Genomic DNA, 16,346 nt, shown 5'->3' on the forward strand with positions numbered 1-16,346 from the left:
AAGAGGAGACTCGCCTAGGAGGCCTCTCTTCCAACGCTCACCGATGTGCCAGCCATCTACGGCATCATACATTGGCACACCGACGTTTCCAGACTTCACCCATGAGAACAGAGCACAGTACACGGAGCTACGGATGTGCTTAGAGACAATGATGGCTGATGTAGCTGATGAATGCCACAAGTATGCTATCCTATTGAAGCACCTCAAGGTGCCCCGAGCGCACAATATAGCGCTGGCCTATGCCACCTCTACTACCCCATACACAGCGGCTCTAGCAGCACTCGACCAAAGATATGGACGCATATGGGACTACGTAATACAAGAGATAAGGCATATTGACCGCCTACCCCCAGCCACAGACAATCGCTCACTAGACGACCTGTCTATCAAGGTACAATCCCTGGTAGGGATGCTGGGGGCGCAACGAGAAAAGGGTATGCACGAACTATACGCAAACTCTAATGTCGAGAGGATTTTAGAGAAGCTTCCGCCCGCCCGACAAGAGCGCTTCAGGCGGCAAAGAGACCACCGTGATCCTAACGGTCCCGAGCCATCCCTCCTAGACCTAGCCGACTTCCTGGCGAGAGAAGTCAGCAGCCTGCGATTGGATACGTTCGTGCGGAGCACACCAAGCTCCAGAGAGGGACCTAGGAGAGCAAACGATGGCCGAAGATTGGTGACTGTCATGCACCAATCAGAACCAGTACCGAGCAGCAAGAACCACAGTACCCCCTCGATGAAAGAGAAGTGGAAGATGGTGTGCCCGTACTGCGAGAAAGAACACTGGTTGTCACAATGTGACACATTCAAGAAGATGACCGCCGACGAAGTGGGTCAATGGATAAAGTCCAACCGACGCTGTTACCGATGTGCGCGCAGTCACATGGCAGCCGAGTGCCGCTTAAAGAAGAGGTGTAGTCGGTGTGACGGAGCCCACCTAGATGTCCTACACGACAGTAACAGAAGAAAGCCCGCACCCTCAAGCAGCACAAAGGCAAGTGTTATGTACATTGACCCCGCCAGCAGCGGGGGCGCCCGAGTGCTCTTAAAGGTGGTCCGCGTAACACTGAGTTACCAAGACAAGGTCATGGACACTTACGCCGTCCTTGACGACGGGTCAGAGAAGACCCTTCTCCTCGCATCCGCTGCGGCCCAGCTAGGGCTGCGGGGGAGCGAAAACCAGATGACGATTCGGACAATAAGAAGAGATCTAAAGACGATAAAGGGCGAGAATGTCTCCTTCACTATCGCAGCAAGCGGGCAGCCAGAGAGACGGTATAGGATTACTAATGCTTTCACCAGCCAAGAAATAGGCCTGTCGCAGTACACCTACCCCATCGCCAAGCTGATGGATAAATATGTGCACCTGCGTCAACTACCTATCCCGCTCATAGACGGTGCCACCCCGACCCTGCTGATAGGCTCCGACCATGCAGACCTCATAGTCCCGATAGACCGGGTCCACACAGGGCCCAGAGGCTGTCCTGCAGCAGTCGAGACCCGCCTAGGATGGACATTACAAGGCCCCCTCGCTAAGTCTCTTAACCGAACAGCAGCCACTAGCTGCCTCCACTCCAGAGTGACAGAAGAAGACACCACCCTCCTACAGCATGTCGAGAGGCTATGGACACTAGAGACAATGCCCTTTAAGAACGAAAAGAAAGACATTCGTTCCAAGGAAGACATTTACGCCATAGCACTCCTCGAGCAAGGGACAAAGAGAGTCAAAGTCAACGGAGTGATGAGATACGCAACTCCACTCTTGAGGCGAGAGGGTATGCCTACCTTCCACGCCCCAAAAGAAGCGACGGAGCGGTATCTATTGAACACAGAGCGGCGCCTAGCCAGAGACCCCGCTCAAGAGACTGTGTACCGCGCTGAGACTAACAAGCGAATCACAGCGGGACACATAAAGAAAATTTACTGGCGACGTCGTGCGCTGCTCCGCGCCTCCCTGATCAAAGACGGCTTTGATCTCCGGCAGCGGGCCAGCAGCGACCCCCCAGTATTGCGCAGCCTCTCCCCAGAGGACAAGCCCCTGCTGCGGTTCCTATGGAGAGAGAGGATCGGGGATGAGCAACCAGCCATCTATCAATGGGAAGTCCTCCCTTTCGGAACCACATGCAGCCCATGCTGTGCTACGTTTGCAGTGCAAAAACACGTCGCAGAGGACCCAGCAGCAGATGAAGAGGTCCGACAAAGTGTAGGAAATAGTTTCTACGTGGACAACTGTCTACAAAGCGTCTCGACGCCAGAAGAAGCCGAGGCTCTTCTACTCAAGCTCCGCGCCTCCCTGATCAAAGGCGGCTTTGATCTCAGGCAGTGGGCCAGCAGCGACCCGCAAGTATTGCGCAGCCTCTCCCCAGAGGACAAGGCAGCAAGCAGCGAGACCTGGATGGCGACCATCCCAGGAGAAGCCCAAGAAATGACATTAGGACTAGTCTGGCGCTTCAAAACAGACTCGCTCCATTATAAACACACACCCCTGACCAAGGAGCAGGGAAGGTCGACTGCACTACCGACCACCAGACGGAGTGTATACAGAACACTCGCCAGACAATATGACCCGTTGGGATGTATTCTACCTTACACCACCAGGGCAAAGATGATTGTAAGAGCGTTATGGGACAAGGACCAGGGCTGGGACGACCCCATACCCGAACACCTTGCATCCACATGGAGAGAGTGGGAGACGGAACTCAGCTCACTCCCAGGTGTTAACATACGCCGCAGCTACTTCCCACCCACAGTGAGGCCGGAGACGTGCCAGATGGACCTGCACGTTTTCAGCGACGCCTCCGAAGTAGCCTACGGTTCGGTGGCCTACTTGCGTGCCCGAGAGGAGGGAGGAGAAATACATACTGCTTTCATCCTGGCTCGCTCAAGAATAGCCCCACGAAAGCAACAATCTATCCCGCGTCTAGAGCTCTGCGCAGCCCTAGCAGGAGCGCACCTCGCCACGTTAATCCAACGTGAACTCACCATCCCGGTGCAAAGAACAATCTTGTGGTCAGACTCCACGACAGTACTCACATGGATCCGGTCTGATTCGTGCAGATACAAGGTCTTCGTGGGAGTCAGAGTCACAGAGATTCAAGAGTTAACAGAAGTAGCAAGCTGGAGGTATGTGGACACAAAACACAACCCAGCTGACATCATCACCCGGGGAATGTCCCTGGATGACCTCACCCGTCACAACCCATACAGTGACGGACCAGAGTTTCTCAAGCTCCCGGAAGAAGAGTGGCCTACACCCACCCCACGGGAGGCGAGTAAAGAGGAGGCCGAAAACAAGAAATCTGTGTTCTGTGGATTGAACACACTCGTCTCCACAGACCCCGACATAGACGATTGCCTCACCCTAGAGAGTGCGCAGCTAAAGACATTTCTGTGGCACCACCCAGAGGTTCAGCCCACTACTGACATTTCAGCAGCTGACTACGAAGAAGCGGAACTTCTTCTACTACAACGAGCCCAGAGAGACTCGTTCCCCGATGAGCTAGACTGTCTACAGGGAGCAAAGCCCGTCCCATCAGACAGCAGACTGCTCCACCTAGCACCCGAGAGCGACGCCCATAGTCTCATCAGAGTGGGTGGTCGTCTGCGGAGAGCCCCAGACTTACCGGATGACGTCAAGTACCCGATAGTCTTGAACAGCCGACACAAGGTCACAGAGCTGATCATAAAGAAATACGACGAGGATGTGCACCACGCAGGGGCAGAGAGAGTCTTCGCGGAGATCAGATGTCGTTATTGGATACTGCAAGGGAGAGAAGCAGTGCGGCGCTTCCAGCGAACCTGTCTAGACTGTCGTAAGTGGCGAGCGCAGCCCAGTATACCCCGGATGGCAGACCTACCTCCCGGTCGCCTCCGACTCGGCGACAAGCCCTTTCACTCCACCGGTATGGACTGTTTCGGCCCGCTGTATATAAAGAAAGGAAGAGGAACCGAGAAGCGGTGGGGTATTGTATTCAAATGCATGACCACCCGCGCGATACATATAGAACTCCTTCCAACCATGAGCACAGACTCATTCCTTATGGCCTTCCGAAGATTCACATCGCGGAAAGGCAAACCGTCTATATTGTTGTCTGATCACGGGACAAACTTCAAAGGCGGAGAAAGAGAGCTGAGAGAGAGCTTCCAAGCTATGGGCCCAGAACTTAAGACCCACCTCGCTCCATCCCAGATTGACTTCCAGTTTAATCCCCCGAACGCACCTCACTTCGGTGGAACTTGGGAACGAGAAGTACGTTCAATAAAGACAGCCCTGTACGCCGTGCTTGGGGCCCAGACCGTGGCGGAAGAAGTCCTAATGACAGTCCTCACGGAGATCGAGGGAGTATTGAACTCAAAGCCCCTCGGTTACGTCTCAAGTGATGTAGCAGATGTCGACCCAGTCACCCCCAACACACTCTTGATGGGGCGGCTGGACCCCGCGCTACCACAGACAATGTACAGGCCTGAAGAAGCGAACGGCCGAAGAATGTGGAGGTACAGTCAAGTATTGGCTGACAAGTTTTGGAACAGCTTCCTACTCCACTACCTACCGTCTCTACAGACCCGCCAGAAATGGGTGAAAGAGAGAGACAATTTGACAGAAGGAACAGTCGTCATGATTATCGACCAGTCACTACCCCGAGCTATGTGGCCGGCTGGCCGCGTAAGCAAAGTGATCACCGGTGCCGACGGAAAGGTCCGAGCAGCTGAAGTGCTCGTCCAAGGGCGGACCTACACCCGACCCGTGGCGAGGCTAATAGAACTGCCAAGGCTCCCCGATACTATCGATGACGACCATGACCCCATGACTTTGTGAACTGACTGACCCTCACAGCAGACATTGAGTAGTGGACAGTGCGGTTAATCTGTCTCTGCTTAGCTAATTAGGTGGGACTAATTAGGGGGCGGCTGTTACAAAGGATCAGATTAAACCGAATATATATATTTATTTATTGATATATATTGCATAGTATTTGTATATCGTTTGATATCCCTTGTATATTCCTTGTACATATACACGGAATATCCCTTTAGTCCAGCCCATAATATTTCATTCTCCCCGGCGCCAGGGACCGGCCCCCGGAGCCAAGTTCAAAGTCACCGACACGACGTGTCTGGACATGCCCAACCTTGCCCAGGGATACGCGACAGAAATGAGAGTGGAACTAGTTTATGCACCGTGCGTATAAATACGGCGCAGGTGAATGTAGAAGCCCCTTAGCCCCTTACCTCCGTACCCTTCGTGCATTTAGTATGTTACCGATAAGTTGAAGCCTCACCCACGATACAACGTGCGGTGAAGTATGGCCTGTTTGGCCTCAGAATAGAGCATCGAGACCGCGTGCGAATTAGTAACTGAATTGTCAGAGTTTGGCGCTATACCGTCGAGTGCGACATATTTCTATTGAGTCTTTAATAGTCTATTTGTGTATAGTGTATCGTGCGGTTAGAATTCTATAGTGACCAGCATCTCCAACGCTTTCTCGTATTAGCTAGAGTTCTTATCCAGGCTGGGCCGACCGCATGGCGCTTTCACCCGAGGAGACCTAGGCGAGAACCGTATGGACATGTACACTGGATTAATCTACCCGACGACTACATAGCCCTTTGCGGCTGGAATATATTTGCTTTGGTCCTATGATTTATGGAGCGGATAATCGCCGACGCCTGCACGTGTTGGATTTACCCCGAGAGGAGTCAAGTCGAGTCGGCGCTCAGAGAGCCTGAGGCCGCCTAGCTTTCTTCACTGTAGAGCTACAGTCTACAAGAGAACCAAGCTGTATTCGTCTGTGGATCAAGAGACTACTGCACCGGCTTCTGTACCTGAAGTCTCCCTAGTCATCGTTGACCAGACGTCCTACTACCGACAGATCTTCTACCCCCTTGCTGGCTTACAACCAGTGGGAACCCCTTCCAGTATCTCCCGCTATTACTAGTGTACCATAGATATAATTCCCTAAGATTCAGGTTGTATAATTACCTCCTGCGTAACCAGAGAATGGACATTCGTTATTGATTTGCCTGCGCATACTCCTTTGCCTTACAAGTGCATTCAAAGAATAATGTAAAGTATCCTATGTACCTTTTGCTCCATTAAATACTTGATTAATACCTTTGACTGGAACCGATTTCATTGTGGGAAGTGTTCATCATATTCATATATCGTGTACTGTATGGCCAGTAATTAAAGTACATAAAGCGGTAGTGGTTTAATGATACCATACTTATCAATACAGTCAGGGAATTGTACCCCTCAGTTACAGTAAGGATATATAAATGTGTTTACCTCTTTTGGGGAGGGGGTTGTCTTTTATAATAGCTACAGTGTTTTTTGAGGGAGACAAATGTATCTCTTTTCAATATTGAGGGGGTCCCCCTGCAACCCCCCCTAAATCTACTACACCTATGCTTGTAACCATTTTGCCGTTTATGCCAATAAACCTGAAGAGAATACCGGAGCGTGTGTGTCGTATATTATCTCGAGGGGGAGATTTAATTCAATGACTTTTCTTCATTAACAAACCAACACAACAGAGTCCTATCCTGAAGGAATACAGGATGAGTGTAAACAAACATGAATTAAGGGTCAAGGAAATCCAACACATGCGATGCAACTTTTTGACTTCCCTCGACAGAAGAAGACGTCATCATCATCACCTCTTTCGGTGTGTCGCCAGGACTTCCTGCGCCCGCCGCGCCCACGAGCAGCGGCGGAGGCCAGTGGGAGACCTGGGATGTCCTGCAGCAAGGCGGCATCGCCTCAACCCTGGCTTCCATGGCAACCGTCAAAATATTCATTATTATGCCCAACTTCCCTGCCGTCTCCCAAAGCATCAGTGAGATGGAGGCTGATGACGTCGTACTAGAGCCTGTGACACGCTAATCACCCCACTCCGCCTACCCCCCCCCCCTTCCATTGTCTCGTATGGCTTTTCTTTAACACACACCCTCCTCTCTTCCTGTTCCTCCTTTCCTCTCTCTCCCCCTCCTCTCTCTATTTCTTCCTCATCTATCTTTTCCTCCCCTTTCTCTCTTCATCTTTCTCTCTTCCTCCTCTCTCCCCTTTCTCTTCATCTCTTTCTCCCCTCCTCCTCTTTTCCCCCCTTTCTCTCTTCCTCCTTTCTCCCCTCTCCTCCTCTCTGTCTCCCCTCTCCTTTTCTCTCTCTCTCCTCTAACCAGGCGGGGGTTGAACATGCTGACACACTGTGTTCTTCAGTTCAGGAAAGATGAAATCCTGTTTGCCGTCCTGCAGCCTGGCTGGATATATACACACACGCACGCACGCACGCACACACACACACACACACACACACACACACACACACACACACACACACACACACACACACACACACACACACACACACACACACACACACACACACACACACACACACACACACACACACACACACACACACACACACACACACACACACACACACACACACACACAGAGACAGACACACACACAGACAGACACACACACACACAGAGACAGACACACACACAGACAGACACACACACACACACACAGAGACAGACACACACACAGACAGACACACACACACACACACACACAGAGACAGACACACACACACAGACAGACACGCACACACACACACACACAGACAGACAGACACACACACACACACAGACAGACAGACAGACAGACAGACAGACACGCTTTCTCTCTTCCTCCTCTCTCCGCTTTCTCTTCATTTCTTTCTCCCCTCCTCTTTCCCCCCCTTTCGCTCTTCCTCCTTTCTCCCCTCTCCTCTCTTCATCATCTTTCTCCCCTCTCCTCTCTTCATCATCTTTCTCCCCTCTCCCCTCTTCATCATCTTTCTCCCCTCTCCTCTCTTCATCATCTTTCTCCCCTCTCCTCTCTTCATCATCTTTCTCCCCTCTCCTCTCTTCATCATCTTTCTCCCCTCTCCTCTCTTCATCATCTTTCTCCCCTCTCCTCTCTTCATCATCTTTCTCCCCTCTCCTCTCTTCATCATCTTTCTCCCCTCTCCTTTTCATCTTTCTCCCCTCTCCTCTCTTCATCATCTTTCTCCCCTCTCCCCTCTTCATCATCTTTCTCCCCTCTCCTCTCTTCATCATCTTTCTCCCCTCTCCTCTCTTCATCATCTTTCTCCCCTCTCCTCTCTTCATCATCTTTCTCCCCTCTCCTCTCTTCATCATCTTTCTCCCCTCTCCTCTCTTCATCATCTTTCTCCCCTCTCCTCTCTTCATCATCTTTCTCCCCTCTCCTTTTCATCTTTCTCCCCTCTCCTCCTCTCTCTCTCGCTCCTCTAACCAGGCGGGGGTTGAACATGCTGACACACTGTGTTCTTCAGTTCAGGAAAGACACACACACACACACACACACACACACACACACACACACACACACAGACGTGGGTGGAGCCGGGGTGAGTTGGCAAGTTTCCACTGACATCACAGGTCCATAAAGGAGGCGATGACACAAGGCGCTAAAAGCAGAATTTAGATCTGAATCAGAAAGTCTTTATTATCGCTCAGGACATTAAGTTATTTGCATTGGTAATACGGTACATGAATTATAAATGACATAGAACTGCCTACATCTTGTCAAACGCTGTCTCAGAGAAATAAGCAAAGGTACAATGGAGCTGAAATAGAGTCAGGGTATCTGCAGGTTTTGACAAGTTCAATTTAAGACTTTTTAAGACCATTTTAAAAAAAATCACGCCGATAGCAAAAAATCTAAATAAAAAAACACATAGCGACACTGAACGCCAGTTCACCAGGCACTTCACAATTCAAATTCTCGCACGTTCCATACAAGCTCTCGCCAGACACACCAAGCTCCCAGTTGCCCTGCAACAACAACTTGAATAAAAAAATATATAATATATTTTATATTATTTCATCTCCCGACAGCCAGGCCCCCCCCCAAATAATGTAATACCCATACAAATTAAATGTAAGACTTTTTAATACCCTTTAAGGCCTTAAATTGAGAATTTAATACTTTTTTTTAATACCCCGCAGATACCCTGATATAGACTGGATGATCTGTGAATCCTGTGTGTGAAATGTGCTCTTGTGGCCACCAGGGGGAGATTGATGCTGAGCAGCGCTGCTTACTGTGATGCACTGCCTGACCCAAACAGAACAGAGGCTTCCTGGAACACAAGGGCAAGCCTCTCCCCTGCTAGACTCAACCCTTTCACTGCCACACTACAGAAGGTTAACCCTTTACTAATATCACACTGTCATGTGGCAGTGAAAGGGTTAACCTTCTGTGTATTGTCGCAGTGAAAGGGTTAACCGTTTGGTAGTGTGGCAGTGAAAGGGTTAAGTCTAGCAGGGGAGAGGCTTGCCTTTAAGAATGGTTGTTATTCACTAAATAAACACAAGATAAGATGGAAAAACGGTGCATTTGTGATTACTTGTCCTTTTTACATCATACCAAAAAAACTAAAACGAAGTTATGTCTTTATTTGTGTTTTCATAGAAGGTTTTCTTTGATTTATTGTGTCAGTGATCTAATAAATAACCCTGAATGTTAACTGTCCTACAAACACTTACAAATCTTACAAACACCCCGTCTGACTCCACCACTTCCCTGAAACCGTAGAGGAGATCTGAAGGTAATGTCCTGTAGTACCGGTGACCGGTGGGGGTCCCTCCACGTCACCAGGTGGCGCTGTTCCACACAGCCACCTTGGCGGGGCAGATCTTCAGGGGCTCGGCGTTCTTCCCGTTGATGTTGGCCCCGGGGCAGAAGAAAGGGAACATCTTCTCCGTGAAGAAGTCCACGAAGGTGTAGATGGGGGCCATGCTGACGGCGTCGGAGAAGGCCACCTCGCCCGCCTCGTAGTCCAGCTGCACCCTGACCCGGGTCAGCCCCCCGTCCAGCGCCAGGGCCCCGCTGGGCCGCGTCATGGCAGAGTACTCGCCCTCGCAGTGGGAGATCATCCAGAAGCCTCCCTCGGGACAGCCGGAGATGCGCCCCTTCCTGTTGATGGACTCCTTCACCACGCCGAGCATCCAGTCCTCCTTGGCGCCCACCTCCACCTCCCAGGCGTGGCGGCCCGCCGTGAAGCCCTCGGAGCCCAGCACGAACACGAAGTGGCCGAAGCGCTCGGGGTTGTCGGGCAGCTGCTGCACGGCGCCGCCGTTGGCCACGCTGGTCAGGTCCTTGGAGAGGGACAGCCAGGAGTACGCCGTGTTGGGGTCCAGGGTGACGGGGGCTGGAGGAGAGGGAGAGAGGTAACACTGGTGGAGGAAGCATTCTACAAGATCACTTGTATTGTAACACAGATGGAACACTGGTGGAGGAAGCATTCTACAAGATCACTTGTATTGTAACACAGATGTAACACTGGTGGAGGAAGCATTCTACAAGATCACTTGTATTGTAACACAGATGTAACACTGGTGGAGGAAGCATTCTACAAGATCACTTGTATTGTAACACAGATGTAACACTGGTGGAGGAAGCATTCTACAAGATCACTTGTATTTCAGGTGCTTGTAATGTAGATTAGAAAAACTACTACTACTACTACTGCTGCTGCTACTACTGCTACTGCTTGATTGAAAAGTGTATTAACAGATTGCAGAATGGGTACAGTACAGTACAGCTCAATACACACAATTGTTAAGGGGATGCAAACCAGAGAAAGACTTTCGTCTTGTTTACATCAGGGTCCCCCATTTTAAATTCATCATAACATATATGACATACATGACATACAGATAGACAGTACTGCAACATCTATACATTTAAGACATACCAGATTTCAAATACAGTACTGTTTGTGATACAAAAAATAGTCTAAAAAAGAGAGTATATACATTTGACGAAGAAACTGTACATTGGAGGAGGTTGGGTAGGTGGTGTGGAGGGGGGGGGGTTGGGTAGGTGGGGTGGGGGCTGGGGAACTGTACATTGGAGGTGGGTGTTTTGGGTAGGCGGGGTGGGATAACTGTACATTGGATTATCGTCGAAACCTTACTTGGTCCCAAGAAGAGGGTCTCGTGTCTTATTGGGTTAGGACATTTACTGTAGTGTGCTGCTGCTGCTGCTACTACTACTGCTACTACTACTACTGTTGTGAAGGGCCAGATTAAACCGAATATATATATTTATTTATATATATATATTTAATTGTATTTGTATATTCTCTAATATTCCCTGATATCCCTTGTATATTCCTTGTACAATATGCATTGAATATCCATTCTAGCCTACTGAACATCCCATAATAGTCTCCATTCTACTATTGGTCGAGACCTTGGTGCCAGGCTGCCATACCCCCCAGACCCAGTTCAAACGTACCGCTCAACATGTACGAACAAGTCCTAGTTCCGCGTAGGAATCTGGCTACCGCACCACTAATGGGACTATTTGTTCATAGTGCGTATATATACTGCGCTACTAAAGTAGGACTTCCTTTTCAGTCCAGTTTCTTACCCTCCAATAGAGTCACCGGCGTAAAGCCTCCCCGCGACGCCACGTGTGGGAGTAAGGCCAAGTTCGCCTACCATCGGTATTGAGACATCGTGTATATTAATATTTGAATAGTCATATTTGGCACTATATCGTCGAGTTGGACGTAGTCTATTAAGCTAATAATAGTCTGTTAATATATAGTGCTTCGTGCGGTGAGAATACTACCGTAGTCAGTACCCCATCGTTTCGGGCAGAGAACTGGCTGCTTATCCAGGGTGGTTGACCCCACGTGAAGCTGCACCCGAGGAGCCCCAGAGCCGACGAGCGAGTGGACCTGTATACCGGATTATTCTACCGACGACAGCCCGCCTTCCCCGGCACGGATTATGCTTTGTATACGTTGATTATTCCATGGATAAAGACCCCCGACACTGCCGTGTGTTGGAACCCCCCCCCCTGGAGAGGACGCAAGGTGAGGAGACGCTCTGCAAGACGAGGTCGCTTCACGTCTCTCCTCCGTGGACCGGAGGACGCCGGCCCACAAAGAGTCCACCTGCTTTCATCTGTGGTCCAAGGATCGCCGGCGCATTGAACGGCACTACAGTGGGTTCACCTGGGATACCCTTGGCCGGATGAGGCAGCCGGATTCTACCCCCCCCCCCCTTCCTACTCCTGTCGGCTTACAAGCGACCGGATTAACCCCCCCTAGTGTATCCAGCCTATAATCATTAAAGTATCATTGCTTTTATTCCTTAACTATTCCAGGTCGTATATGTACCACCTGCGCCTTCAGAGATTGGACATTCTCTATTGATATACCGACGAATACTCTTGCCATAAAAGTGCATACTAATTCCCATTCATAAATGTGATTGATTTGATTAAGTGCTTGCTCTACACACCATCGCTGTGTAGAAATAAAGACCTATTTCTAATTCGTACATTTGTGTTGGATCCGTTTCATCTACGTGACAGTGTTCATCATAATATATTTATGCCGTGTACTGGGTGGCCGAATATTAAGTACAAAGGTAGTGGTAGTAAGTATCATATCTAGTAATACAGTCAGGGAATTGTACCCCTCAGTTAAAATTGGTCCTTCGAGCCGGAGGGTAATTAGTGTAATATTAATATAGTGTTATTAATATTGAAATGGCCTATGATGAACACTCCACGAAACGATCCTCCTAACCAACGCCCGCAGCGCGAACGACGGCTCCCTCAGTACTTAGAGGCTTACGCTGTCAGTCAACAACCTAGTCTTCTACTAACAGTAAACGCGGTAAAACTAGAAAGTAAAAGTATGTCTAACCCCAACGCCCAGACTACCCCGACCATAGAGGCCCCTACGGGCTCTAATGTAACTGACCAAGTTCACGGTGGGGACCAGTGGGAACCAGACATGACTTCACACCCCGCCAGTACTGAAGAAGTAGTCCCTGATGAGTCCCGGGAGGAATACAACGCTACCGAGAGAGAACTCGGCACGGAAGAAGACGGGGAGAGCACCGTGGAGATAGAGCTCCAAGGCTCCGCAAGGAGTACCCCGAGGGAAGGCTCCCCTATACAACCGCCTTCTCCCAGCGAGGCAGAGAGGACCCTACAGCAGGCCTTCCTCATCAGCCTGAACGCCGCTGCTGAACGCGACCGACTGCAGATCCAGCAGCGGAGCGAAGAAGAGCATATACGTCTAGAAATAAGACGCATTCAGAGGGAAGAGAATGTGGCCCGAGACCGAGCAGACAGCCAGCGAGCAGCTGCTGGTGCTCTACGGGACGCAGAGCGCGACAGACAGCAAGCGCAACTAATAGAACAGCTGATCAGACGGACAACACCCTCTCCCTCCGCCAGAGGCTCCAGGAACTCGTCTAGACACACCTCCAGGGCGGCATCCCCTAGCCGAGTAAACAACCCTGAACTTGACCAACAGACGAGGTCTATACCCCCCACAGACCACCTCCCCCCACCGGTCCAAGCGAGACCTAGCAACCGGGAAGGAGCAGCATATCCTGTGGAGAGGCTAAACCAGAGACTACAAGCACTGGATGACCTAACTGAAGACGAAGAGGAAGAGGAGGAGAACCACGCCCGACGACAGCACAGTACTCTACCGGACCAGGAGGTCCGGTACAGCCCAGGCTATACTCCCGCGGAGCTGCGCTACAGACCCCCGACTCTATACCCGGGTGAGCACGACGCACGACCCGCACCGAGGAACAGCACCTGGACAAGCGGGCCATGGTACACTGCCGGTACCAGCCCATACCAAGGAGCGGGAGGAGACTCGCCTAGGAGGCCTCTCCCCCAACGCTCGCCGATGTATCCACAGTCAGCGTCATACATTGGCACGCCTATGGTACCCGACTTCACCCAAGAGAACCGGGCCCAGTATACAGAACTCTGCATGTGTCTGGAGACCATGTTGGTGGATGTATTGGATGAACGCCACAAATACGCCATCCTACTGAAGCACTTAAAGGTACCCCGCGCACATAATATAGCGCTCGCCTACGCGACTTCCACCACCCCATACACAGCAGCGCTGGTAGCATTGGACCAGAGGTATGGGCGCATATGGGATTACGTGATCCAGGAGATCCGACACATCGACCGCTTACCCCCAGCAATAGACAATCGAGCACTGGACGACCTGTCCATCAGAGTGCAGTCCCTGGTAGGGATGTTGGGAGCGCAGAGAGAGAAGGGGAGGCATGAACTTTACGCCAACTCAAATGTGGAAAGGATCTTGGAGAAGCTGCCGCCCGCTCGACAGGAGCGTTTTAGGCGGCAGAGAGACCACCGAGACCCGAATGGCCCCGAACCGAACCTCCTCGATCTAGCAGACTTCCTGGCGAGAGAAGTCACCAGCCTACGGCTAGATACATTCGGACGGAGCACCCCTGGCTCCAGAGAAGGAACCAGACGACTAAATGATGGAAGAAGATCGGTGACTGTGATGCACCAATCGGAGTCAGTACCGAGCAGCAGGAGCCACAGTACCCCCTCCAGAACGGAGAAGTGGAAGATAGTGTGCCCCTACTGTGAGAAAGAACACTGGCTAGCGCAATGTGACTCCTTCCCCAAGCTGAACGCGGAGGAAGCAAGTCAATGGATAAAGTCCAACAAGCGCTGTTTTCGCTGTGCGCGCTCACACATGGCAGCCGAATGCCGCTTAAAGAAAAGGTGCACCAAGTGCGATGGAGCCCATCTGGACATACTTCACGACAGTAACAGACGGCGCCCTTCACCCGCACCATCCAGCAGCAAAGCGAGCGTCATGTACATCGATCCCGCCAGCAGCAGTGGAGCCCGAGTACTCCTAAAAGTAGTGCGTGTGACACTAAGCTACCAGAATAAAGTCCTGGACACTTACGCCGTCCTCGATGACGGGTCCGAGAAGACCCTTCTGCTCGCCTCCGCTGCGGCCCAGCTAGGGCTGCGGGGAAGCGAAACCCAAATGGCAATTCGGACAATAAGACGAGATTTGAAGACGATAAAGGGCGAGAATGTCTCATTCTCTATCGCAGCAAGCGGCCAGCCTGAGCGACGGTACCAGATTACAGACGCTTTCACCAGCCAAGAAATAGGACTGTCGCGGTACACATACCCCGTCGCCAAGCTGATGGAGAAATATGCACATCTGCGCAAGTTACCGATCCCGCTCATAGACAATGCTATGCCGACCCTGTTGATAGGCTCCGACCATGCAGACCTCATTGTCCCGATAGACCGGGTTCATACCGGACCCCGAGGCTGTCCTGCAGCAGTCGAGACCCGTTTGGGATGGACTCTCCAAGGCCCGCTCGCCAAATCTCTCAACCGAAGTACAGCCACTAGATGTCTCCACTCCCGAGTCACAGAGGGAGAAACCGCACTCCTGCAACACGTAGAGCGGCTATGGACCTTGGAACAAATGCCCTTTAAGAACGGAAAGAAAGACATTCGCTCTAAAGATGACATTTACGCCATTCACCTCCTCGAGACAGGGACCAAGAGAGTCCCGGTCAACGGCGTGTTGAGATACGCCACGCCACTCCTGCGGCGAGAAGGAATGCCTACTTTCCACGCCAAGACAGACGCCACAGAACGGTACCTGCTGAACACGGAGCGGCGCTTAGCCAAGAACCCCGCCCAAGAGAGTGTATACCGCGCTGAGATTGAGAAGCTCATCACAGCGGGACACGTCACAAAGATGGACATTAAAGAGGCTGACCAGACCACTGAATCGTGGTACGTGCCTCACCACAAGGTCCATCACAACGGTAAAGACCGCATAGTATTTAACTGCAGCTACCAGATCGGATCCCAAAATCTGAATAAAGAGTTACTGCCCGGTCCCACACTCGGCCCCTCCCTACTCGGCGTTCTACTCCGCTTCCGCCAGGAAAAGGTGGCCATCAGCGGGGACATTAAAGGAATGTTCCTGCAGGTGAGATTAGTAGAGGAGGACAAGCCCCTGTTACGGTTCCTATGGAGAGAGAAGCCAGGAGATGAGCACCCAGCCATCTACCAATGGGAAGTCCTCCCCTTCGGAACGACGTGCAGCCCCTGCTGTGCTACATTTGCACTACAGAAACATGTAGCAGAGGACCCAGCAGCGGACGAAGAGGTCCGACACAGCGTAAAGAACAGCTTCTACGTAGACAACTGTCTACAAAGCCTTTCAACCCAGGAAGAAGCCGAGGCTCTCCTGATTAAACTCCGCGCATCATTGATCAAAGGCGGCTTTGATCTCAGGCAGTGGGCCAGCAGCGATCCGCAAGTACTGCGCAGCCTCTCCTCCGAGGACAAGGCAGCCAGCAGCGAGACCTGGATGGCTACAATCCCGGGAGAAGCCCAGGAGATGACCCTGGGATTGGTGTGGCGATTCAAAACAGATTCGCTTCACTACAGACACAAGCCCCTGACTACGGAG

At 51.3% G+C, this 16,346-nt stretch overlaps 1 protein-coding gene across 2 annotated transcripts in view; it reads right to left on the bottom strand.

Annotated features, from left to right (window-relative positions):
- Positions 1–8,498: 8,498 nt before the first annotated feature.
- The window catches only part of LOC311241096 (E3 ubiquitin-protein ligase TRIM35-like), a 17,912-nt gene continuing 10,064 nt past the window's right edge, over positions 8,499–16,346 (bottom strand). For both annotated transcript variants that reach the window (XM_084329792.1, XM_084329793.1), the window contains one exon: positions 8,499–10,226. In XM_084329792.1, the coding sequence (XP_084185918.1) occupies positions 9,548–10,226 (679 nt within the window). In that variant the 3' untranslated portion in view covers positions 8,499–9,547. The remainder of the gene's footprint in view (positions 10,227–16,346) is intronic.

The sequence above is a fragment of the Notolepis coatsorum genome, assembly GCF_963971535.1.
Source record: "Notolepis coatsorum genome assembly, chromosome: 14".
Lineage (NCBI taxonomy): Eukaryota > Metazoa > Chordata > Actinopteri > Aulopiformes > Paralepididae > Notolepis > Notolepis coatsorum.